Source organism: Grus americana, chromosome 22 (assembly GCF_028858705.1).
Source record: "Grus americana isolate bGruAme1 chromosome 22, bGruAme1.mat, whole genome shotgun sequence".
NCBI classification, from domain to species: Eukaryota; Metazoa; Chordata; class Aves; order Gruiformes; family Gruidae; genus Grus; species Grus americana.
In genome coordinates this window covers 4935197-4961447 of record NC_072873.1, presented here as the reverse complement: position 1 = coordinate 4961447, position 26251 = coordinate 4935197, and the positions used below count along the sequence as shown (strand labels likewise).

Sequence of the window (26251 nt, the reverse complement as noted above, 5' to 3'; positions counted from 1 at the left end):
AGGTGGGAGGAAACGCACAAAACTCACCGTACAGCAGGAGCGGTTTCAGGTCGGGTGCTTTAGCAGTGGCCCGTCTCCAGAAAAGAGATCACCCCAAAATGCAACATTTCAGTTTGTCGTGAAGGTTTTCATGCTGAAGGAAGCTTCGCTTTTCATTTTCGTTTAACCCAAATGCAAAAGGACAAACAAATTTGAACAGCTCTGGCAATGCAAACAGCAGTTGTCTCTCCATGCCCGAAAAGCTTGAGTTTTGAGTTAAAACAGGCACGCTCTCCACACTGCTCTGAAAAACTCCGTCAAATGAGAATATCCTTTTTTTAGCACCGAGATGGGAAGAAAACACAACTCTCGTGAGCACTGTGGGTTTCCCATGCTGGTTGGGACCTCACGGAGACGTTCGGCAAAGGACGAGCCTCACGGTGCTGTTCCCAACCCGTCAGCTTAAGCATGTCCCACCGCCGGGTCAGTAGGTGACACCAGCTTAGGACACGTACAAAGAAAAGAGCCCCAGGGGTTTAAAACCTGCCTCGGTGTGACAGTGGCCGAGTGAGGCATGGATCCACGACCCCCTTCCCTCTCTCCTGAGCCAGGAGCATCCCTGGACGTGAGCGATATAAGGTACCAGTCACCTCCTCACCCAGGAGGAACCCGGTGAAACGTATCAAGATCAGATGCTGGACCAGGTCTGTGCTGCAAATCAACCCCCTGTGATAACTCATAACCCACCGAGCACCAAAAAACCAAGATGTGAAGGGATCTTAATGCCAGCTCACGCACCACACCATAAAGCTGTCCTCCGTGGCAAAGTAACCGTCTAGTATGTCTAAGGTGCAGTGGTGCTGAATGACGCACGTGAGGCAGCCGAAGGTTGGTGCTGGGATGGTTCATGAAGCCTCGGTTATGATCTCACCGCTGAAAACACTCCAGAGTGTTATTTTTGGTTAGGGAGCACTTTAATGCTGTATTTTCCGAACAGCACTCGGCGGCTTTAACTGTAACTTAATTATCACCGGTAGTAATACAAAGCTGATATTATGAAGCTAACCAGTCCAATCATCTTATTCAGAAAGTCTCCACCTACAAATTGCCTCTAAATATATATATTATTTAATGTAGGAAGGTGAAGAAAGCCTTGTTGGTAAACCACAGCTAGAAAGGCTGGACGGGAAACCCATGATTAATCGAATCGCTTAGCCATGTCCACGCTTTTGTTTTCTCGTCTAAGCGCTCATGATTATATGATACACAAGGAATTGAAAATTAATAAGTATATCCTAACCCACACAAACACTCTGGAAAAAAGATGTGCTGCAGCACAGCCTGTCTGCCGTGATAAAGTTCCTTAAATATAAAACGCGGAGCTGGTTTTTTTAACGTTGTTCGACATGATTAAGTAGGAAATTATACTCTCAAGGCAAACGCAGCTCAGCACGCCGAGCGGCTTGCTGTCCCCTCACCCAGCGCCTGCTCCCATCAGCTCCGCTCGCCATTGCTCCGCGCTCCCAAAAATTAAATCCGTTTATTCGGGAGGTTATCGCAGCCGAGTACGGCTGGAAACCTGCAGCAGCCCGAAGCCCCGAGCCGCGGGGAGGGACAGCGGGATTCCCAAATCGCCTCGCATTTCAGACAACGCGCTGACGGAGCCCAGCCCAGCAGGGACCTTTGCCTTCCCTGCTCCGATGGAGACCAAGCCCACGACATCCGCGGCGCTACATCCTCAGCAGTGCCTCGGCTCTGCTATCGCAACAGAAAGGCTCCTACGTTCCCCTCTGCACCCGCAACCCCAACTTGTTGTTAATCCCTGCAGCACAATCCCCTCCCTCGCCTTACCCAGACCCTCTCAAGAGCCCCGAATTTCCCATCTCCGTGCCCCACCGATGCCTTTAACAGCCTACAGCTAAAAACCCTGCCTATGCTTAATACAACGAGTTTTCCCTGCTTTGCTCTTTCCCCCAATTTAGGGTTTTGTTTTGGGTTTGTTTTTTTTTTGCACAAATGCAAAATCCCCTCCACGTTCACCCTCGGAGGTTTACACCCCTTTTCTCCTGAGCTTAATGCAGCAGGCCAAAAGCCGAGCGCTCCATCGCTCTTGTTCCAGGCACCGGGAGCATCTTAGCATCCCTACAACAACACCTGAAAATGGAAATTCCTTTCCAGAAGAGCCAGAAATGATAGGAATTAATTTGCCTCTAATCTTTCAGCACACTTTCTATTTTGTACGGCGATGCAGATTTACAGTCTCCTCCGGCACCCACCTGGCGGGGTTTAAATTAACTCGCTAAACAGGCAGAAAAGAAACGCAACGAAAAATGTTCAACCCTTCCAAAAGGCAGCTAAGACCTTCTGAACCAAAGCGCAACGGCAAGCAGGGGAGATGAAACCAGGACTCACTCAAAGAAGAGGAAAAACCACCAAATAAGTGGAAGAATTTCTTCCTTTATCGCTGCGGCTCATCATTAAATAGCAGATTTGGGACGCGGCTGCCTACGACACAGCCACGACTTATAGAAAATTTTTAGGCAGCTGTGGGGACTGATAACGAGCGGAGGATTATTATTCCTATTTTTAATTTAACAGTGGCCAAAATAATTCAAGGGAAGGATGCAAAGCCCTTTCAAGAGCTGAGGTGTCAGGGACACCTTTCTTCTGTCCATGGAGCTCCCTGCAAACCAAATCTCACAGCCCGTTGGCGCTGGCAGTGCCCAGACCCAACCGCGGGCTTTCCACTCCCACAAAAAAAAAATATGTATTTTTTTCCTTTCTCAAATATTTCTCTCTGGACTAGTTCTCTATTGTATCATACAATAAATAGTGAAGTTTGGATCTTGTTTAGCCACTGCCTTTGGTCCTCCCAGCTGACTCCTCACCTCCCCTACTCCTGCACTGAGCGTGAAAGTGCTCAGCCCTGCGCTGCAGCCGTCGGGAGCTTAAAAACTAAAAAAAAAAATCCCCAACCACAGCTGCATCCAGGAAGGTGCTTTTGAGTGGCTTTCAGGGAACGACCCTCTGACCCATCCTGCAAATCCCGTTAGCATTAGCTGGGTTAACGCTGCACAGAGAAGGGCTCCTATGACTTCGTGCTGCACCGGAGCTCCTATCGACCAGCGCATCGTATCGATGAGAAGCGATCTTCCGCCACGCAGCGAGATTATTAATTCCGGCCCCAGGGCTCACGCAGAACCACTCTGGGCAAACTAATCTGCTTAAAACTCAGTGCGTTTGCAGCCCTGCGAGTTGGTGGCATCAGACTGGGAGGACTTACAGAGTTATCTCTAGCTGGGAGAAATCAGGGTGAGATCTAAGGGTGGATCTTTTCCACTTTGACGGCGAAGAAGCAATGACCTCAGCCTTCCTGCCAGGCAGGGGCGAGCCACGAGCTCCCTGCCGCGATGCTACATTTCCTGGCCGACTTAGCAGGGGCTCGAAGCTGGCAGCACGGCCAAACGGCTGCCCGGGCAGAGCTGGCATTAAAGCCCGGCATAAAGCAGCTGCTCAGGTCGGTGTTTCTACGAGTCAGAAATGCACTTGCCGTTGTGCTTTTTAAATCAGCCAAATAAATTGCAGCGAGACCTGAAAGTACACGGCAGTCGGAATGCGAAATTCTGCTGCGGGTGTCAGGAGAGGTTGGCAGGCGATGCTTTATTCGTCCCTTCTCTGCATCCTCGTGCCACCCGTTCGACCAGCCCATTTCCGTCCATCAGCCCAGAGCTGCTGCTTCCTTCTCCCTCGCGGGCAAATCCAGGAGAGCGGCTTGCAGAGCAGCTTGTCATCGCCATAAATTCACACGGAGGTGCAGGAAAGCAAGGCACCTCCATCCCATCAGCAAGGGCAAGGAAAGGCTTTCAGTAAGAGACTCGAAGCAGCGTTTCAGCTCGCCGTGTTACATTAAATCGGTACAACTCCCCAGCCTCCCTCCTCCTGCCGCACACACCACAGGCTGAACTCACCAAGGCATAAAATAACTGTACAGGTGAGCTATTAGCAACCGCGTCAAAACCTTCCTTCCAAATCTATTACTCTGGTAACTCATAAAAAAAAAAAAAAAGTGCCATTACATCTGGGGCTTATCACAAACGCACACCAAAAAAATAGGTCAAGAGAAAACGTGCCTGCGCAGCATAAACAGGGAGTGGAAGTTGGAAGGGCTGCAGCAAAACTCAGTCCGTTGTAGGTCGATGCCTCGCACTCTTGCTCTGCAAAAGACTGAAATAATGCCACTATTTATAAACCGTCTTAAAAATAGAAATGTCACTCTTCCTTGCTAGGAAATTGCCTGATTTATTTTTTTTTTTCTCAAATACAGGTGAGAAGGAAGGGGGGGGAAGTTATGCATTATACATGGCAAGATTCATTTTTTATTAGACTTCTTGCAGCTCCATCATCCCTGCATCACCGCGGAGTAATGAAGTAACGGCGCAACATCTCCGAAGTGAGCAGCCTCCTGCGAACCTGCACCTTGGGGTCCCTCCCGCAGCACAGCAGCCCCACGTGCGCAAGATGGAGAGATGGAAGCCGTCATCCCCAGCATCAACCACAGCCACCATACCAGCATCAGAGCAGCGATTTACATGTCACCAACTCGACACAGGCGCTCGCTGCCAAGTTTCCACGATGTCTTTATGTCCTTATTCCACTAGTCTCTCTGTTCGCTTGCAGCGGACGGCTGCTTTATAAGTGCCAGCCCCAAAACTGGGAGCGATCCGTACGCAGCGCAGGACCCGAGCATCCCCCGAGCAGCGGCAGGACCGCAGCGGGGCTGCCACCGCCTTCCCCTCCGCTTCCAAGCCAGGTAGGATAAAACCCCGGCAGAGCTGCCTATAGCACATCGTAGCCCCCGTAGGCAGAGCATTACCACGTTTAACCTCCGCAATTGCTCCCACCCTCCGTTTGACCACATTAAGGGTTTACGGAAAGCTGTGCAAGAGAAGCTTTGAGGAGCTAATTAGGGGCCTCAGCATTTGGCATCAGTAATCGCCGATGCGCAAGATGACGCATGTAGGAGTTTGTTTTCAAACACAAAAAAGTCGCGTAAGCTTTGTGGTCACAGGGAAATAGCGGCAGACCTTACTGCAATCGGGGAAGCAGACAGAAAAGGTGTGACGGGTTGTCTGATTGCTTCGAGACTAAATCCCACATCCCCTTGGCACGAGGCAGTCGGATGAGATGTCTGCCAGGCCAGGTCGTAACACCATCCCGACAGAGCAGAAGAGTAAACAGGCAAACCAGAGGGATAAGATAAGGGACTGAAGGAAATGAATGTGGAGATGAGTAAGCAGATAAAATGACACGTTTAAATGGAAGAGCCTGGAGCTGTTTTCCCGGAGATGGTATTTTCTGCTCCCGTTAGTCATCGGGTACAGAAGGGGCAGCAGCCAACGACTGGTTTTTCTGCTGCGAGGCTTCGTTTCGATTGTAGCGGCCCAGAGAAATCCCTCGCCTCTTGTTTGGGGTATACATCTCTGCGGTGATAAAGAGAAGCCAGCGACCTTGCTTTTCCTTAACAAACAGCTTTTTAGCCAAAAGACCAGAAGTTTTCATCAGCATCAGCCACTCATCTACATCAGCAGCACCTCTGCGCGCGTAGACACGCACACGTGAACGCGCGCACGCACGCCATCTGCGCTCCCCAGCACACGGCTGCAGGCAAACCTCAACCCTCATTAACCCCCAGCTGCAGCTCAGGAAAAGCAGATCCCGGGGGGAAAACACTCCTCTGGTCCAAACGCACAACTTCGGTTACGTGTGTCACGAGCAAATCTCAGCGGGATCCTTTATTTATTGCTAAATAAACAGAGTCCAGTCCTCCTTTGCCTGCAGACTCGGGTGTCAATACAAGCCTTCAGCTTCACTTGATGCTTATTAACTTCCTATGCCCGATACCCACGTGAGCCAGGAAGAAAACAGCAATTCCTCACTGCAAACGGCGATGATGGCGAACGAGTCGGCCACGCACGTGCACGGCATCTGCAAAGCCTCAGTGAACCCCGCCAGTCCCCTCGCAGATGCATCTGCAGAGCAGGAAGGCCACAGTCGTTAAGGTTAAATTAAAGCAGCTTGCAAAAATAAGCTTCATTTATTTCTTGATTTGTTCTTTCTTCAGGACATTCCCAAAAGCCAAGTTTTGGGGGTTTATTTTCCCTCCATTTGTGAGCCTTTCCAAGGATTAATTTGCTCGGAGTATTTGAGTCATTACGGTTTGGTGATTTTTGGAAAGGAAGATGAGCGAAACGCAAGACAGGGAGAGAGCAACAGCAACCCTTTGCAAAAGCAACAGCCCCATCTCCATTTTCCTTTTTAAAAGGCATCCTTTTTAGACAGGCTCCCAGGGCAGAACGGCTCAGCTTTGAAACATGCCGTTCAGTCCAGCAAGAGGTTTATTTAAACCCAGATGCTCAACTTTGCTCGGGAAGAAATTGGGTCTGCTCAAGTTGTGGGGGTTCAAATCTTGGAGCAATCTGCAGCAGAGCTCATTGCTCAGGGCCCTGCGAGGCACAGCTGAGTCCCGCTTTAACGTGGGGAAGAACTAAATGAACCGAGTCCTAAACCAGCCCCGGGGCAGCCCAAGCGTGCGGACTCAGGTGCAGTGATTTTCCCCTCCATCGCTTGCCACCCAGCCACCCCAAAGCCAGGGGAGGGCACGCACGGGGCTCGTAGCCATCACATCTGCTCCGCGTGGGCTTGTTTTCCCCTGCCAATCCCCGGCAATGAGAGTATTCGTTCCTAATAACAGGCTGGTCCCACACGTAGGGGAGCAAATCCCACCAGGAATGGTTGGTAGGACTATGAGCAACTCCCACAACAGCATCTGTTTTACCGCTTTCACAACCAAGCCTCACAGACAGATAGACTTCAAGATATCCTCCAAACGCCCGAGTCCAAGGTTTGTCCAAGTCCTGGCCCCGCAGCTCAGGTTTATTAAACCAGCAAGAACATAATGGAGCAGGAACCCGCAGCTCTGGGATGTCAGCTGGGGCCAGCACCCAACTGCAAGGAAAAGCTCCTCAATCTCCCCTGCGCAATGCCTTCAAAAATACAAGTAAAACTGCACGGGAAGTGTTCTGCAAGTTTGAAAATCAGATGCACGAACTCCAAGATCCCAGGTCAGCCCTTCGACCCGTCTGCAGTTCAGGGGTTTAGACCCTATCCCGAACTCATTTCCACCGGTGAGGCTGGCAAAAATCCAGGCTCTGAACAAGTGGGACAAGCACCACGCTGCACAAACCCCCCCTTTTCCTCCAGAAAGCATCCTCATCTCTGCCAGTCCAAACTGGCACTTGAAGCCCCTGCACATCCCGTTCTCCCCAAGATGTGCTGTGCCATCCCCGTTTCCTGGCAGATGTGGCTTAGAAAAAGACTTCAGAGAGACTGAAGTTCTCCAGTGAATTTCCCAGCCTGCTTATTAGGAGAGAAGGGAAAATTTCCAGGCTAGAAGTGTAAAAAGAAAATAAAAATCCCCAAATTGTATGTGTGTATATATATCTCTCTCTCCACAAATTACATCTATAAATTATAATCCCAAACTCAGCCAAACTAGCCACAAAAGGACAAGGAAATAGAGCCACTTGCACTGACGCAACCTGCCCATCGGTCTTGAAACCACTTATATCCCAACCCCTCTCCACCCAGTTCCCATTAAAAATCAACTTTCCAGACGCCGAGCTCATTGCGTTACCGCTCCATACCACGGCAGCCTGTTCCAACAGCAACTAATTGCTAACAAGCTCATTACAAGACAAAAGCAGCAGGAGTGTAATGCTGGAATTTTTTTTTTTTGCCTGTCTGCAAAGTGAACAGCTGGCCACCAAACCTAGAGGACTAATCTAATTAAACAGTAACAAAAATACCTACATCAATGGCAAAAAAAAAAATCCCTTTTGCTCAGACATAAATGTTCCCTCCTCAAAGTTCATCAGAATTTTGTCAATTCTGAGACCGTTTCTGACTGTCGCACTCGCAGCGAGACCCAAGGTTCATGATCTGAGCCCAGCTGGGTGCTGGGAGGAAAAAAAAAATAATAACGTGAGGAGGCAAAGCAGATGCTGGCAAGGTAACCTTGGTGGAAGAACAAGGAGTCACAGGGGGTTGGAGTAAGGCTGCTGCTTTGGAGACGCGTTGTCCCAGCGAGGCTCACGCCAGAGCTACACCAGTTTTGCCAGAAAATTGAGGAATTGCATAATCCGATCTGGTGTTTGACACGCAGATCTTTCTTTTTGCAAATTCTCTTACTCAGTCATTGCTGTTTGGTTTACTCTGTGTCATGCTGGACATCAGAGGTCCTACCTACCCCAAACACCCTCTGCCATGGACAACAGCGGAGAAGCAGGAGGGACGTGGGATAGCACCCATCCAAGCACAGCCTGGTCTATCCACGTTTGGGGTGAGCATGACCTTGAGTGCAGGGGAAGGACATCAGAGCAGTTTTCCACCCACCGTCCCTGCAGCTTGTCACTCCGCTGCAACATGGTCCCCAAGGAGTTTGACTTCGAGCCCACGCTCACATGCAGGATGCAGGTAGAGTGAGGTGGAGCCCAAGACCATCCCCTCCATCTCAAGGCATAACAGAAAATCAGGGCAGAGACAACGAAATTATCAGCAAATCTACAACCAATCAGCCCAAGCCTGCTCCACCACGAGAGAGACTCCAAAGCTCAAGCTGATCCATCATTAAAGTTCACGAGCAGCTAAATATTCACCTGCTTTATCACATCATGAGCAATTTGTTTTGCAAATTTTATAGTCTTCCCTCAAGGGCCTGGGTTTTACAGCATTTGTTTAACCAGGATTTTGCAGGTCTGCAACAGCACCAGCTTGCTGCGTGGTTTGAGCTGGGGGTTTGCTCAGCTTTTGAACCAAGTCTTCCAACCATCGGCACCTCAACACCCTGCCAGTCCATGCAACAAGGACAGGAAAACATCCTCCTTCAAGTGTTTCCACACTAGCATTGGTACAACACTAAATAAAGCAATTTTTCGAGCACTAAATATGCACTAATTCCTGCACCATGGACACCCAGAGCTTCCAAACAACTCAAGAGGCAGAGCATAAACTAACCCACGACATATCCCAGCCTGCTGCTGACCTTCTTCCAAAGCGGCGGCACGTCTTCATCGCGATGTGCTTTAGCCTTATTATACACCAGCTTTTCTTCCACCCATTATTTAGTTGCCACTGCATTTTATATTTAAAAGATAAGGAAGTATGATTTAGCAAATGAGCTCTGTGCATAATGCAATCAGCTTGCTACAGGCGGGCTGCATCCCCCCGCTCCGGCTGGGATCCCCGAATCAGCAGACAGGAGCCTGTTTTCTTGATGTCTAACATCAAAAGGGCATTGCCTTTCCCAACCCAGAGGAGAGCAAGATGAAAACCGAGCAAGTGTCAGACGAATGCTAACAAGCACTGATGTCTCAGGAACAACTTCTAAAACAAACAGGTTGCCAGATATCAAGTATTTCAGCTGGGTTTTTCTTGCTCCTGTTTAGTTGCTGGGAAACCACCTCTTTTGAGGCATCTCAGACCCTTTTGCACTTGTTTCTTGTTCCCTGACAGAAGTCAAAACTCTTGGCGTGAGTCCATCCAACGCCAGCGGGGAGGTGAGAAGAGACTGTGATCCTTCGGATGGGAAAATTAGAGGTGAAGACCCGACCACGGCACCGCCGCCCCTCTCGGCGCTAGGCTTAAGACCAAAAAGTCAGCAGTCCCACTAATAACCTGTCTTAACACAACAGAAGGGCTCGCATTGTTGGCACCGATGGTTTGGTCTTCCCTTCATCTCCACTGGAGCTATCTTTAATAAGACAGGCAGGAAACGGAGGCCAAAGAAGCAAAACCGCTTCAAAAAGGTGGAGGGGAACCAAAACAAAATGCAGCCTTTCCCACGGGAAGTTGCTCAGGCTCATGTGCCTGGCTGTATGGAAGGAGATCGCACTATCTTGGTGCTTCTTGAGAAGGCTGGTTTCTCCAGAGTGACAGAGTAAGGATGTCTATTTATTATTTTTTTTCCATTTATTCATTTAACCCATCTGGTAGCTTCAACCATGCTCCTGGAGAGCATCCCCATTCACCCCTCGCAGCGGAGCATCCCTCATTGTAGCACTGCAGCCAGGCTCACTGCTGCTAAGAGCATCTTGAAAAGAAAAAAGAGCCGTTCTAGAACTTTTATTTCACCTTCTTAAAATTCTCCTCTTAGAAATGAGGCATTTAAACATTTTGGGTTAGTAGGCCACAGAAACCTCCGAGCATTACGATGACCTTACAGATGAAAACCCTCTCAAGTTCCTTTCCTCTCCCCTTGCACAAGCTGCCAAGAGTCACCCGCATGTTTCAAAGTTACTCCCATGCTTTATTTCTCTCCTCCTTCCCCTTTAACACTCTTTTTCCCAAATCCATTCCCTTCTCACATCAACCTGGGAGACCCAGCTCGGGGTTGACATCTCCATCAGTTGCAAGAGGTGAACATGGACTAGGTGATCATCGTAGATCCGTTCCAACTCAACTATTCTATTTTAACACCTCAAAGTAGCCAACGGTGCCCTCAATTCTGACCTTCTCCCTAACAAGCAGGATAATTAATGAATCAAACATTCCCATTAACCCTGTGCAACTGGTGGCTCCACACCCAGGTTCAGAAGCCCATGTCAATACCCACCTCCACCACGTATTCTGGATTGCGGCAGGAACCGCCTACGTCAACCCAGGGTTTTAAGCAATGAGCTGAAACAGGGAGGGGAAGGGAAAAAGAGACAAGAGGAGACAGTGAGAAAGGACGGGGCTCGTGAGAGCTCAGCCAAAATGTAATTGCCATCGCAGAGATGTGGGCAATGAGGAGCTCCAGGCTTCTTTCCGAGGCTGGAGAGGACCCCAGCTGCCCCTGCCCTAGCGCTCATGTTAGGATAGGATGAAAGACTTTCTGTAGGGGTCCCTCTCTGTTTGGGTTTTTTTCCTTATCACACAAAGTTTAATTTTCTCTTTGAAGCCAAGGGTTGTTTTCCATTTCCCTTATATATATGGTGACAGTTATGATTGTCTAAGGTGCTGTAAAGGAAAATCCTCCCCCTTTTCCGAGTCTCCTCTCCATCACTCGCTCCGGGAATGTGCTCAGCAGCGCGGGAACTCAGGCGCATCCCACCAGCACCTTCCCTGAGAGGCGATCACCACCCAAGACAGGATGACAAGCCAACAAGGAAGATCCCCAAAACAGCGACACCCACAATGCTAATAAAAAGGTAGACTGATGACTCAGCCAGGCTATGAAATGCAGAGAGGAGTGCATCGTGAGCTGTTTTTAATGTTTGGATAGCACAAATCCCACCACCCACAAACGCAAAGCTCTTTCCCAGCACTTGGCATCTTTCTGCCTGTCTTGTCTGACCGTCTGCAAACCTCTCCAGATGTTTCCAGCACCAGGAGAGTTGTCGTAACAGATCAGAGCAGCTTATCACACCCACACAGCTTCTCTTTGTGCGAGGCAAAAAAATGAACCACCTTGGCAGGTCCTATTGGGATCTTAAAAAGAATCAAATATTTCCTACTAACTCCCACCACATTTCTCATCTCCAGCCCTGAAGCCGGTAACTTTTTTTAGGTGACCACATCATTAACAACATGTACAGACATCACAAAATTATCCCAGGCTTTTGTTGCACCCGGCCAAAACCCCGGACCATGTTATCCCACAGTACTCGATGTTCAAAGGCCAGCACTAAGGACACCCATGAAAACCTCTATTTTGGAGTGGATGCTTTTTAAATCTAAGTGCCTAATCCTTATACTTTTAAAGGAAAGCTTGGAGATCTCATCTCTAGCAATGCCCAAGCCAGAAAGCAAAACACACATACTTAAGAAAATCTTTAACCCTCTGAAAAAGGTATTTTTATTAATCTCCAGCCAGCTATCAGGATTTGTTCCTACTAAACCATTTGGTGTGTCTTCACATGCAACAGCATCCTCTCCTGTGCTGATATACAGCAACTGCAATGGAGTTGCTTCCACCCAGCATTACCAGCCTGTGTAAAGCTACAAAACCTGCAATTTATGGTGATGGATCTCATTCCCACACACGTATTATCCTTCCCAAGAGGCGGCAGATCTCAAATTCAGGAGTCACTCTAAATGAAACCTCCCCAACCTTGGGAAGGATGAGATGTGGTAGGGAAGAGGGACTTGTAATTTCACCATCTCACCCATGCTACAACCAGTTACTTGATAATGATGGTTTAATTCAGTGGGAGTAGCAGGGCACTGGATCAAACTCTGTTGAAAAGAAATACCCTCTTGTGCAAAGTCAAAGCTGAACAGTTTGACTTTATGAGCGAAAGGTCCTTTTTTTTCCCCCCTGAGATATTTATGTGAATACAAAACCACATGGGTTACAAAACACTTGCACATCCCGCAGCTATAAATGCTCAGCAGCCAACACAGAGAAACACCAGGAGTTGAGATGAAGCTTGTCCAAGCAGCAAGTCATGCTGTCACAGGACACTAATGAATTTATGGCACTTCCCTACCCAGCCAAGAACGTTCTTTGTACCTGCCTCCTTCAACGGCCTTGCTACGCAAGTGCCTTGGACACATTGGCACACGCAATTAATTTAGCACAATTAATTTAGGACAAAAAAAGTTAAGCCAGGAGAATCGACTCAAGCAGTAAAGTGATGGTGAATTGTCCATCACTTCAAAAAAAAAAAAAAAATCAAAGGCAAAGGCATGGCAGCACTCGGTCGAAAGGTTTGTGTTCAGTATTACGTGGAAAATACTGCTCAACCAACACAGCAACGTGGGGTGACCTCAGGCAACCAAGCGGCAGCACAGCCGATGCTCAAGAGCCAACCAGCAGCCAAAAATTGAGGATGACAATGGGAACAGGGCGATGGGAAACGCAGCGAGATCAGCAGGGAGGTGATGGAAAGGAGAGGGAGGACCAGGGGAAGTCAGCTGAAGCGCTGCAGAGCACCAAGGAAGGAGCCTTCTCCACAGGCTGTGCCAACCCAGGGACACGCACGGGGCTCGGGAGCGGCTGGGAGCTTGCAAGCAGGAGGAAAAAAAACCCAGCCAACACAGGAGCATCCATCTGTCCTGTCTCTCTCCTCGCTCCGCTTGCTGGCAATAAAGCCACGACAAAGCTTCTGCCCTCCAGCATCATGAAAACATATGAACTTAGAGTCACGAAGATCATACTTTTAATGCCTGGAAAATGTATTTTAATTATTTAATGAGAGAGCAGTGAGCAGGAACTGTGACACTGAAATAGCCTCCCACAACCACAAACCCATCCCTGTAAAGCAAGGAGCCATTATCTCATCAAAAGGTTGGGGACATTTGTGTCCCCAACCCCAGAACGGGAGGGGAAAGGGGGGTTCTGAAAGCAGAGAGGGCAGGAAGGACTGAGGATTAATCCTTCCAACCACATTTGGAGACCGATAAATCTGGATGGAGGGAAAGGATGCGGGAAATCAGAGCTATGTTCAACGCAGGGACAGAGAAGAGGAGGCAAAGTTTGTAAAGACAAAAAGCAAATGCACTTTTCAGAAGAAAACCATCAGCTCAACTGAAATACGTTGGTGGATGCACGAGAGTGAGTGTCGAGAACCGCTAACAAAACGCACAGCGCAGAATCTAGCTGCAGCCCTGGGTGCAATAAGTCATCCGAGACTTGTAGGAGGTTTCAACAGAGTATACGGATGCAGACATTATTAGAAAGAGAATGATTGATGTGTTTGATATTACGGAGCGTGTTGATTTTATGATGGTTTAGGTAGCTGGGATTATGCGCACGCAACGTCTGGATTTGTCACCTCACGCGGTAAATATTTTAAGTATTGTTTCGCAGTGAATAACTCGAGGCAGGGTGATACCTTATGTTGAAAACACACTCTCTGGAAGGAATGCATTTTTGCATTCGGTTAAGCATAAACTGCTTTAGAGACCAGGAGATGCTCAATTATCATCCAGCGCAGGGAGTTAGCTGGTTATCTTCACTGGTACACTGCGAGCTGCTGCTCCAGCCCCAACCTCAACGCTGCCACATCCCACCATTAGCAGCACACATTTCCATGCGTTACGCCAGGTAAGCGTAGCACAGAGGGGAAGAAAATAGAGGGTAAAGACTATTAATCCCTTCAAGAATCCATTGCTATTGCAAAATATTTGTTATAAAGTTGTAGGCACCTGGAGGAACTATATAATACGTATTGGTGTGTTCAGGGAACCTCTCAGGCTGCTTTCCTGCTGCAGAACAGCAAAAAACTCACCTGTTTTTCCACTACTTTTGGAGGCATTTGGTAGTTTGTACAAAATTCAGCACGGAAGGAAGGTCTGAGAGACACGAAGCCCCACAGCACAACCCCAGGGGAGCAGGCTGGTGACTCAGGAGTGGGTGTCCCTACGCTCACCCACGGGGTTGTGCAGGGAAAAGCAGCCCCAAGGGCTCATTCCCATTCTCCGTGGTGCCACGGAGGTGTGCGAGCACATCTGCAGCTTGCCTTGGGACCTAGCACCACCCTCAGCGTCTCCAATCCTCCTCAGCTCCCCACTTGCAAAGAGGGGAAACCCTCTCCCATAGCTCTGTCACACCAAGACGGGCACGGGGCAGGAGAGCAGGCAGGGAGGAAGAAGCAGCAAGGAGGGAAAGACATTCCTTCTAACACTCAGCAAGGCGCCAGCTTCAAAAAATTTACATACGACAGTGAAGACACGCTCACAAGCCACATCGCTTTCTAGAATGCAATGGGAAAGGACCATTAGACCTTCTCACCGGCCATCTCTAGAACAGAGCCCATGAAATCTCTGCACAAGTGGTTACTTCCCTCCCAGCACCTTGAGAAAGGGCTGGTGAGAAAAGTCCACTGAAATTTCACTTGCAGTTTTGCAAGTGATTTCAGATGTGTCTTCCTGGATATTTTGGCCACTGTGTTTGCCCTCAGCAGAGCTGGAGATGACTACGTCTCTTCCCACCACCTCGTTAAAGGACAGCGAGGAAAGAGAGGGTTTTTCCTCTCTCACAAGCACACAAAGAAGGAATTTTTTCAAACATCCCATTCAAAAAACAAGAGGCACAAAACGCCTAAGAGCTACGCAAAGTATCTCTCATTGACATTGCCCCCTGGATGGAGAAAAGCCAAGGACTCCTGGTTGGAATTACAAGGAGCGCAAGCCCAGGTCAGAGCCCAGAGAACCTCATGCACCAACTCCCCATGATTTTGGATGAACCCTGAAGTATCACCCTACAAGAAACACAGGTTAGGGTCCCCAGCCCCAAGCAGCAAGTCCTCTAAGAGACCACAAAAATCAAACGCAGCCCCACGGCACCACACATGGAGATGTTTCCAGCAAGCCCTCAAGCCAGAGGGAGACGCTACTCAGCTTCACCCATTCTCCAACTGCTTGCAAAAAATTCGAGATCTCTGAAATCTGTGCTGGTTTTGAAGTAGTTTGTAGCTAACGGAACACAGCTCTAAGGTCAAGCTGCTGATGCTTTTGCTCCTGCCCATTGCTCAGACAGATTGGGGTCCTTCCGCAAGAGTGGGTTGGGAAGCACTGATGCATTAAGTCTAATAAAGCTACAGGATGAGGTTATTTATTTTTGTCAGTAGCATATGTCGGGAGCCTATAACGATTTACATGCCCGCAACGAGACACTTTTCGATCATTACATAAGTTTATTACAAAATACAGAGTGAGTTCCTTATCACAGGTTTTCCTTGGTTCCAGCCATTGAAGTGGTTTTAAAAGGCAAAAAGAAAAAGAGAAAGAAAAAAAAAAAACAACACTCAACAAACCAAATCACAAAGGTCTCAGTCTTTTCCAATCGTATTATGCAACTTTTCCCCCACATTGGCGACAGTAATTCCTGCTTGTGAATCACAGCTAATTGTATTATAATAGGCCATTCTTCTTGATTTAATATACCATATGAAAATCAGTATGTGAGCGAGTGTGGTCATAAGATTAGTAACAGCTCTAGTTCTTAATTTATGTTCACACTTTATTATTGAAAAATTTAAAGCTCAAGGGTGTTGAGGAGGATGTTTTGCTGGAGTTTGTTTTACTCCAGAAAGTAAATTACAAAATTAGGGGAGAGGGGAGTGGAACAATCAAAAACAAATTACAGATACCTGCTCCCACTGCATGAAATTACAGTGCTCAGGGTGAGGAAAGAAAAAAAAAAATTTTTGGAAAAAAAAAAAAAAAACCCACAACAGAAAAAGAAAGAATTCCCAGAACTGCCTGAGAGTGAAGTGAATCAGCTGCATTATCACGGAGGTTTGCAACAACAGGGTTCCCCACTTTCAGAAAGAGAGAAGAAAAGCGTAGATAGATCAAGATTCCCGGGTGACTTTTGGCTGGGTTACGGAGTAGGGGAGAGAGAGGACTGGAAAAAGGAAAGGAAATTCTGGAAGGGTGAAAGAGGTGGTGACAACTGTAGGAAATGCGAGACGTAGCTGAAATGCAGGGGAAAAGGAGAATTGCAATCAAGCGCAAGGGCAGAGGAGAGCGAAGGAAGAATAAATAAAAGCCCCGCTGCTAAACGCTGGCCAAGCCTGCCGATGCGCTGCTAAGCCTTTTGGGGCTAGCACGTGTCTTTTGAGTTAAATTTTTATTTTTTAAGGCACAGACAATCCGTTACAGGCAGGATTTCCCCAGCCAGCTTCAGGCCCCACGCGCACACGGCAGTCGCTGACCCTCAATGGGAAATAACGGCATCGCAGCATCCCTGCCCTGCCGCCAGCATCCGCGCCGGGCGCCGGTGCTACCCGCCGATCGGTGCCGACTCCAGGCTGGCCTCTGCCTCCGTGGTCAGGGAATGGAGAACGTCCCCTTGGATGGCATCAAGATGCAAAACTTCCGGCCAAGCAACAGCCCCGTGCGCGGGCTGAGCCCTAACCAGGGATAAACGCGTTTGCAATAATACCCCGCGATACCGCTCCAGCAGTTCTCCTCCATCCCGGCTCAGGAGGTGGAAAGCCCGCAGCCAGGATGGAGAAAGCAAGTCCAAAAGAAAAAGAAAAAAAAAATCAAAAACCTCCCCCCAGCTCCAATTTGAGCCATCCCAGTGGGAAAAGCGACTGTTTCTGGAGGCAGCCCGGGATGCTGCAAAGCCCTTACTGCCCCGTGCGACGTTCCAGCTGGGAACCAGCTCCGGCAGCTCAGGGATTTCAGGATAAACGACATTACCCCGAACTACACCCGGAGTAAAGGGCAAACGCCAGCAGCCTCCGGGGGATAACAGGCTCCCCACAGCCATTTTCATTAAAGAAACTCACTCTCAGCAGCATCTCACAAGTGCGCGGGGGCAGCAGGGAGCCCAGGTCTGACTTATTCCCATCCTGCGGAACGCCTGGATTTCCGCTGCGCTCGTTTAACCTCCCCACACCAGTTTCCTTTGGGATCTACATAACAATATGAGAATTATTATTCTTTGCCTTCTGTACGTATTACTAGATGGTTGGCGGATCCTGAAGCAATTTGCAAATATTAATTAAGCCTTAGCAGAATCCCGGAGTGGTAGGTAACTGTAATTATGTCCCTAATTATATTAATTCTGCTGTAGGGCGGCAAGTAATTATTTGGAATCTATTATATAACTAAAACAAACCTATGTTGATGATTATATGTTTAGCACGCAACTAACCGGTATTTCGTTTCCTGACTGATGGCTTCAGCATAAAAGAGAAAAAAAAAAAAAAAAAAGGCACGTAGAAAAAAAAAATGCACAAGAAAGTCCTGCTAAAAATCCCTCCTCTGTTTCTGCAGTCCGGTTCTCCTCTCCCAAGCACGCTCATCCCTCCTCTCGACAAACAGCACGTCTGCGCATCCCTACGCAAGCAAAGGGGTTTGGTCCTGTGCCCCACCCCAGGGACAAAAGAGGACCAGCAACTGGGAGCAGCTCAGACGTTCCATGGTGGTAGCGGGAAAACCCCAGCTGAACCATTTTTTTCTTTCCTGCCTGAAATAACAGTTCCCATACTTTTCACCCCAAATACTTGCCCAGATTTTTGTTAAAACCTATCACTGTACAAAGTTTAAATAAACACTTGCTTGCATCTGGACCCAGGTCTAGCGGTTGCAAAGCACGGGATGCAAAGGATTCAGGAGCAGGTACCAGCACGAGCGTAACCCAGCCCTGTTCTTCCCAAATTCAGTGGGCCAAGAAGTTGTAATCCCACCTCCGTCTACAGCCATGCAATCCATAGCACAACTATTCTCCACCAGTCCAGCAAGGAGCCCGAATACAAAGTTCTCCTCCAGCTGCAGACCAGCTTCTGGCCAAACCCGGAGGAAAAATGACCCAAGCGCAGATTCCCACCCCAGAAAGACATTTCGTCTTCAAAGCTACCCTCCACACCAAGCACCGGCACTGCAGTGCTACCCAGAAATAAAGACCAAGGGGCTGTAAAACCATAAAATATAAAGAACCTTCCTTTTTTTCCCTAAGATAGCAAGCCAGAGCAGGTCTCCCACATCCTACACAGCCTGAAGAGCTCACGGCAAGAGCCCGGGCGGCACATCTCCACGTCAGCTTGAAAAATTTCGCCGTGGCCTTCCCGGCACGGTGTATTGATGGAGCTCGGAGATGTTAGTGCTGACCCAGCAGCGAGACGCGTTCCTCAGATCAGTTTTATGCCAGCCTTTAAAACCCAATGTAATTTTTCAAATTTAAAAAAAAAAAAAAGGCAAAAATCAGAGAAGCTTTACTGGACCAAATTGATTATCTGCAAGACAGTAAAGGATTGTTCCCCACAGCCTGTTCTTGATAGCCTGTCTCCGGTAGATGACCAATTAAGCAAGTTTCTACCCATCCTCACCCTCGAATCTTCTCAGTCCGTATTTCTCTGCTCCATCCCTAACATCCTCATTAGAGGCTACATACTCAAAGAGCCACATCCTGCTCCCACAGCCACCCCTGGCCTGGACAACCTACACAGCTCCTTTGGTCCTGCCTCATAAATCAATCCCCATTCGTACCTCTCTTATTGCCATTACCCTGCTCGCTCTCCTCAGTTTGTCAATATTTTTTTTTTTTCTTTCAAGGAGATGCTCCAAAAGTAGAGGGTGGAAAAATGCAGTTTTGTTGCAATTGCGTATTATCTTCCTCATGTCTGGAAGGCTACTGGTGTGCACTGTGTTGAAAGGTACCAATAATGTCTCTATCTAAAATATATTCAAGTCAGAATTGGCTAAAAATGTTCCAACAGAAGAGTTTTCAAAGCATCTCCATTTTCCAGTGGAAAATTATCAAAGAGTTCAGCTTCAACTGAACCTTAAGGTTCTACACTTAAGGAGAAGATGAAAAGTCAAGAAGACAACACCAAACGAAAACGTTTTCAGAGAGTTTTACATCATGAAAAGTTGTAATATCATACCTATTAAAAACAAATAAATTCAAACTAAGTACTCCAGGAGATGGGAGGTCTGAATTTCAACCAGACCTAATCCACCTCCTGAAAGCCAGAAGTGGGAAGGAGGACCAGCCCTTTCTGAAACAAGACACACACCTTCTCCACGCCGGATGCCAAGAAGTGCAAAGTGCTTTGGCAGACGGCCACGCTGATGAAGATTAGCACATCCAAGGGCTAATTCCAACTCCAAGGAACCATAAATAGCGATGAAAACAGCAACCCCTTCGCACCAACCTGTGTCACTGTCAAACCAATTTTAATTCCCTCCCAGTCCCTGGACTGTCCTCCTGCTCCCAGCACCATCCCCACCTCCTCTCTCAGCTAACCCCTTGCCATCCCTCCGCTCAAACGTCGCAGCAAACAGCCCTTACAAATTCAGCTGCAGCACCAAGGCGACATTTGTCTGCTGGTGCTCTGCTGATGCGGTCTATCAACCCCATGAGACAAGATAAATTAGGCTGTTTGCAGCAAAAAAAATAACAATAAAAAGGATGTAGGCACCCACATTCCAGCCACATCCAATTTTGGGCTCCTAAATCATAAAGATGCGATAATAAAGAGCCCTGCAGAGCTGCTGGCTACCACCGAAGGAACCAGCTCCCCGCAAGCATTAACCTCCCAAATTAAATAAGGTGAGAGAAGAAATCCGTGACCCCAGATCACGCACGCTGCCCAGCTTTTCTTGCTCCCTGGATTTATTTGGGATCTCCCAAACTCTCCAGAGCAGAGGTGCTCTGGAAGGGCTGATGCAGCTCCAGCCAGGGAACGCTCCTTGGTCCCTACCCTCTTCTCCAGCAGCTTGATGCCCACCTCACGGCCAGTCGGGATCCAGAAATTAAGTGTCCATCTCCGAGCCAGCTCATCTCAATTTTCATTCCCCAGCCTAATTGCAGTCACAATCACCTCAACAACCAGCTCTGCAGGAAAACAAGAATATCGAACTTCAGTACAGGGACCAATTGACCCAAACACACATTAAATCACCCCAAACCCCTCTTCGGAGCCAGCCCATCTTTCACAGCGAGCATCGTTTTAGGCAGCACCTAGTACAGCTCAGTCCTAATTTCTCCCTGGATTCTTTGACACTAACTAACACAAAATGAGTAATACTACTTCATGCCGCCGCAGCCTGGTGAGGAGAGCACGGACTTGGCACTGCTGCTTTAACGACGGAGACTGAATCCAACTGGCTCCACTCGTAGCTCCCTTAAATGGCAGTTGTACAAATCGGGAGCATATTTAAAGCTTCAGCCCCACATCAGCATAATTAAGCGCAACCCGCTTCCCTTCCAAAAGCAATAGTAACAGCAAGCCAGATTTAAGTTATGTTTGGAACGGGCGCTAAAATAAAATTAAATAATGAAAATCAAAAGATAACAGAATAGGGGTCTAAAAAGGAATTCGGTAAAACAGTTTGTTTGTTGTCGAGTGAGCAAAATCCTCAAAACAAACCAACCCACACACACACAGCGAAATTACTGTGCAATTAGTTATGGCGGGGCTAAATACGGTGCTTACAGCTACTCCGAGCCTCAGTCCATCCGAGCTGGCGGCGCAGCTCTTACCGTCCGCAGTCACAGCAAAACCCGATGCGAACCCAATGCTGGAAATGTCTCATTAATTTAGTTTGACGAGTGTCAGCTTCGCCCTGGACGCAGCTGATTATCTGGTAGGGAAACAGCAAAATAACATCCCTCCACCCCAGCATCCAGGAATATTTTTAAAAATGCACTTTCCTGCAGCAAAGCAGCACCCAGGTCTCTATTCAACTGCTACCCCATAAAGTCCTTGTTCGGGGAATAAATAAAAATGTTTTAAAAAAAATAAATGGTGAGCAAATAAAACCGCTAACAGGTATTGACTGCAGAGCCTTCGAAGCGGTCCCATAAATCACAGCCTTCACCAGGGCTTGTTTCACCGAGGTGCAGGGAGGACAGAGACGGAAAGGTGCCATCCCTCCCTGCAAAGCCCGTCTCTTCCCCTCGCAACGGGCAGGTCACGAGCTACGGTGTCCCAGGCAGAGCCATGGGTGACAAGTTTTATTTGGGAAGTTATTAAATCAGGATGAGGTAATTAGGTCATAAATCTTATACCCGTGAGATGCATTAATAATGTTCTCAGAAAAAAGTAAAAGAGAGAAAAAAAATAAATCAATAAGCACAGGACAGGACAACCCAGATAAATATTTTGGAAACAAAGAGAGCTCGGTGGAATAAATCAACACCCAAATTCAAGCGATGCAGAGCAAAGCAATTGTCCACTTAATCCTGATACTCAGTTACAGATAGATGGGGCCATTCCTGCAAGGGAAAGCAAATACCATCTTTAATCATTAAACCGCCCGGTTCTGACAGGTTTACATTAGGAACTGGGAGAAGTTTCTGAAGGACACCAACTGCTGAACAGCTGCTTCCCGTAAAGTCTCTGACTCAAGGCGACAGCGGAGCACGTGCATAACCATCGTCTCGTGCAACGGCCAAGCTTTTAGGTCCAGCCTATGGAAATAAGTAAACCCACGTACATTAACTGAGGGGTACGAGACTCCATCTCGCCCATACACAACCGCCCTCATCCAGCTGGAAAGCGCTGGACACAGCCGACAAAACCTACCTCACGCAGGCAAGAGAGTAATTCAAACCCGAGTGCTCGTTAATAAGCTAAACATGCCCGACTAAATCATTTCACTCCTGCAGCACCGAGTTCCAAAACTCTGTGCAAATCCCCTATACTGGGCAATGAAAAAAAAAGCGATGCTACCTCCACGCGTTGGTTTTGCTGTGCTTCTTCTCAAGCGACCCTTTGCTTCTTCACGTTGCAGAATCGCGATTGCCACTGTACCCTAACGGTATGAACAAAGCGAGGTTGAAAGGAGAGGCGCTCTCTTGTACGAGATGAGTTGGAAAGAATAAAAGGAGACCGGCGCTCTCATCCAGAGCCTTTTCTTCTGCTTCAGATCTAAGGAAGGACTTGTTTGCTCAAAATGAAGTCAGGTTTGGTCTTTTGTTTTTCAGGGTTTTTTTACTCAATGAAAGATATAACCTTCCAAGTATTACCTCACTCTTGCCTTTTGAGACAGAAAATGCTCTTTGAGCATCCAAGCAGGTATAAAAAAACTGCAAAACACTCTTTACACTATCATTTATTCAGTTTGCGTTTGATCTTTTTCACCCGCTTTGCTTCATATCTGTGTCCAGTTCAAACAGCACAATTTTCTTGCCCCTCCTTGGTGTTATTTCCTCCCAGCTCAGAAGAAAAGCAGACGCTTCAAGTAGCCCAGACCCAAAGGGATGCCTGGAGCTGCCCAACTCTCAACCCTGGCAGCAAACCCCAAGCCCTGAGTTTGGTCCCAGACCGCAGGCAGCAAGGTGTCCCGCGGCAAGCTCTCCGGATACATGCCGGACCCCGGAGAAGTCGTTTCCAGCATCTCCCCAAGAAACGTCTCTCTTTAGCAGGGATTCACAGGTGGAAAAGCTCCTCAGCTTTTACTCAAGGACAACGCAGAGGTCACTCTCTTTCGCTTTAAAACAGAGAGGAGGAAGGACGTGCCGTGACGGAGGGAGTTGGCACTAACCCCCCACACACCCTGCTTCGTGCAGCGGTGCGGTGCAGGGAAGGCAGACCCAGTTGCTTCCCCTGGGACAGAGGGCTCCCGTCTCCCTCCACCCCGGTGTGTCCGCCCCTGGGGCCACACACCCTTTGCGATGGGAAATAAGGAGGGAAAACTCCCCTGTGTTTTTCCTATTTCCTCAGCTGAGGGATTCCACGCGACAGCATAGGTCTGACAGGAGAGATGGGGAGCGCTTCCTCTGCGCCCCGGGGCCAGGTCGCAGCGTGCCGCGAGCTCCCAGCAAGACTCTCAGGGCTGCCACAACCCCATCTCCTTCCCTTCCACCCTCGAGAGGCAGCTTTTCGGATCCGTGCTGGATGATTGGAGAAGACCGTGTTCGTGAGCCCTCCTGGGTGGTACGAAATGGTGCTGCAGAGCATTTTACGAACCAGTTCCATCAAACAGTCTGCCCTTAACTCCTGCACCACTCCCCACAGCAGCCGTTGCCAAGGCCAAAGCAGCGCTCCAGGCTTGACGTTTTTTGGGACAACGTGAATCATGTCGCCTTGCTCACCGCGACTTGGAACAAGAGTTCATCGAAACCTGCATTCAGGCCCTACTGATGACTAGCAAACATCATCACACTTGTAAACCAGGGAACTGGAAGAGGAAGGCGGCTTTTCACAGCCCAGAGGCCGAGTGTCTGTTTCTGCCCATTACTCCCAAATTTCCTTATGCCACTGTAATGGTTTGCAGACTTGTCCTGCTAGGAATGGCCTGTCTCAATATGATATTTTATTTATTTTTTCTAAGTGTGCCATTTCTGCTCATCTTTGCAGCAGCATATGCTAACTCAACAGTCCTGGGCAGCTCACTTTGTCCCGCAGGGAATTTCTCTCTCCTCCCCTTTACAATTTAGTAGCCAGATAAGACTGATGTGACAAGTCCAAAGAGACAATTTCTTTTGATTTTAGGTATGCATCTCAGGCAGCGCTTACAGAAGAGGGAATTCAACTCCTCTCCGGCGTGCGGAGCAGCAACAGCTCAAACTAGTTATCTCTCCCTACAGACACCAGCACCGCTATCAGCAGCGAGAGTATTTAATCACAGCGTATACCTCTCTCTCCTGGATATCTGCAGAGATTAGAAGAGCAGAATATTCCAGCACAATAAACATCCAGCTGCTATCAATGAAGTACGAAAGGGTCATTCAAAAGAGTCCGGTTTCAGCTCTCATTTAGAGCTATTGCGATTCAGTATCTCCTCTTACCGCGCTATAGCTTGCAAACAGTCCCAGGGGAATTTTTTCAAGCAGAGATACTCCTGGTGTTTTGCAAAACAGTGCCCTAACTTTAGGGGTTTGATCCCATCGCAGAGTCCACGGGGAAACTCCTTCCCAGTGCATCAGCGTTCCCACAAAGGGGGCTGGGGGCCTTCTGGAAGGTAAAGGCTGCAGCTCCGATTAGCGGAGCTCATCATTTGCAAACCAAATCACGCTGCACAACACCACACAGCTGCGCGGGGTGCAGCTCAACTAACCCACGAGGAATTCACTGGGCAGCAAAAGGAGCAGGCAGCAGATTAAGTGCCCCACGCCGACCCCTGGCAGGGAGCCCGGGAGGGACCCGGCTGCCAGCCCCCACCGGCACGATGGAGCAGAACTAAGTCTAAGCCTGCATCTGCAGCCAGAGTTCACCTGAGGAAACTTTGTTTCCCAGCTGGACACAGAAAAAGTCGAGCTCCAACTATGCTGGAAGCAACAGGGAAAATGGGCCTGAAGTAGCTGGGATGGCTGCAGCATTTTATTTATTATTAAAAAATAAGGGGGCAGCGAGCCCCACACCACCCACTGCTGATGGCCAGAGTTACCCTTTAAAAGAGAAACCATCCCCTTTGGTGCAGAGGAGAAAAAAGCATTCAGGGGAACAGCTTCGTGGGCAGAGATGTGCCGGGGAGCTCCTGCCAGGGGGGCTGCAACGAGAACTTTGCGGCTGCTGGGGGCGTGGGTTGCCCACCCCGGGGATGCTGCACCCCGGCCGTGCCCACGCACCGACCCCGAAACGCCCCAAAGTAGCGGCACGACCGCGACCGTGGGAAAAACACGCACCCGGCGCCGGACCGGCGCTGGGTGGGGGGGGCCCGGGCCGAGGGGAACCGGGGGCTTCGCCGGGCTCACTCACCGCGGAGAAGTTGTGGGGCCCGCAGAGCTCGCCGCGGTACTTGCAGGAGAGCAGCATGTCCTCCAGCTGGTGGCCCAGGCGGTCCATGAAGTCAGCGCTGATGCCCTCGTAGTGTCGGGGGGGCAAAAAGAGGCGAAAATCGGCCAGTTTGGCGAACCACCGCAACCGCGCCTCGTCTCCGCGCAGCAGCTCGGTGAGCAGCGGGCGGGCGGTGCGGTTGGGCAGCAGCAGCCCCAGCCAGTGACCCGCGTAGTAAAGATCCCCCTTGGAGAGACGGGGGAAGCGGAGCGGGTTGTTGTTGCAGAGCGTAACGGCGGGGAAGGGCAGCTGGCGGCTCCACTCGGTGCGCACCTGGGTGTGCGAAGGGAAGGAGAGCCAGTGCAGCAGGCGGTTGGAGGACCAGGAGAGCAGCAAGCCCAGCGCGGTGCAGAAGGCCAGCACCCACAGCGCCCGCCGCGGCAGCGCCGCCCGCCGCGAGCACATGTGCCGCAGCCCGTGCAGCCGCGTGCGCAGCGGCGGCGCCCGGCGCCCCCGCGCCATGGGCGCTCCCCGCCGCCGCCGCCGCCGCCGCCCCGGGATCAGTGCGAGCAGCGCCGCGCCATGCCGGGCACCGCCGGTACCAGCGCCGCGGCCGGCAGCGGCCCCGAGCGGCGGGGGGAACCGCCGCGGGCAAACCGCCGCGCCGGCACCGAGCTCTCCGCCGGGCAGCAGTTCCGGCAGCGCGGCATGCCGGGCCCCGCTGCTGCTGCTGCCGTTGCTGCTGCTGCTGCTGCCGCCGCCGCCGCCTCCCCCCCGCGCCGCGGGGCGGCCGCACCCCGCGGGGGGCAACGGGGCGGCCCTGCCCGCGAACCGCCGGCCGAGCCTCCCGCCTGGCCGGCCGCGCTGCTCACATGCTGCGGCGCCGCTCCCGCTTCCCCCCCGCCTCGTCCCCCCACCACCGCCCCCCCCCCCCCGCCCCGCTCCTCGCCGGTACCGGGCGCCGCCCGCGGGAGCAGAGGAGGGCTCGGCGCGCCCCGGGCACCGGCGGGCTGCCCCGCAACCCCGCGGGCTTCCCTCGCCCCGACCCTCCCGGTACCACCGGGCTCGCTCCCGGGACCTCCGGTCCTCCCCGACACCAGCCGCCTTCC

The 26251-nt window shown here is 49.9% G+C and overlaps 1 protein-coding gene across 3 annotated transcripts in view; it reads right to left on the bottom strand.

Moving 5' to 3' along the window:
• Positions 1 to 26251, bottom strand: part of ASIC2 (acid sensing ion channel subunit 2) — a 510703-nt gene that overhangs the window by 78185 nt on the left and 406267 nt on the right. The window contains exon 1 of one of the 3 annotated variants that reach the window (XM_054801832.1): positions 25125 to 26029. The exons of the other annotated variants lie outside the window; for them this stretch is intronic. Within the exon in view, the coding sequence (XP_054657807.1) occupies positions 25125 to 25664 (540 nt within the window). The 5' untranslated portion in view covers positions 25665 to 26029. Of the gene's footprint in view, positions 1 to 25124; positions 26030 to 26251 lie in introns of those variants that run through there. 3 annotated transcript variants of the gene reach the window in all.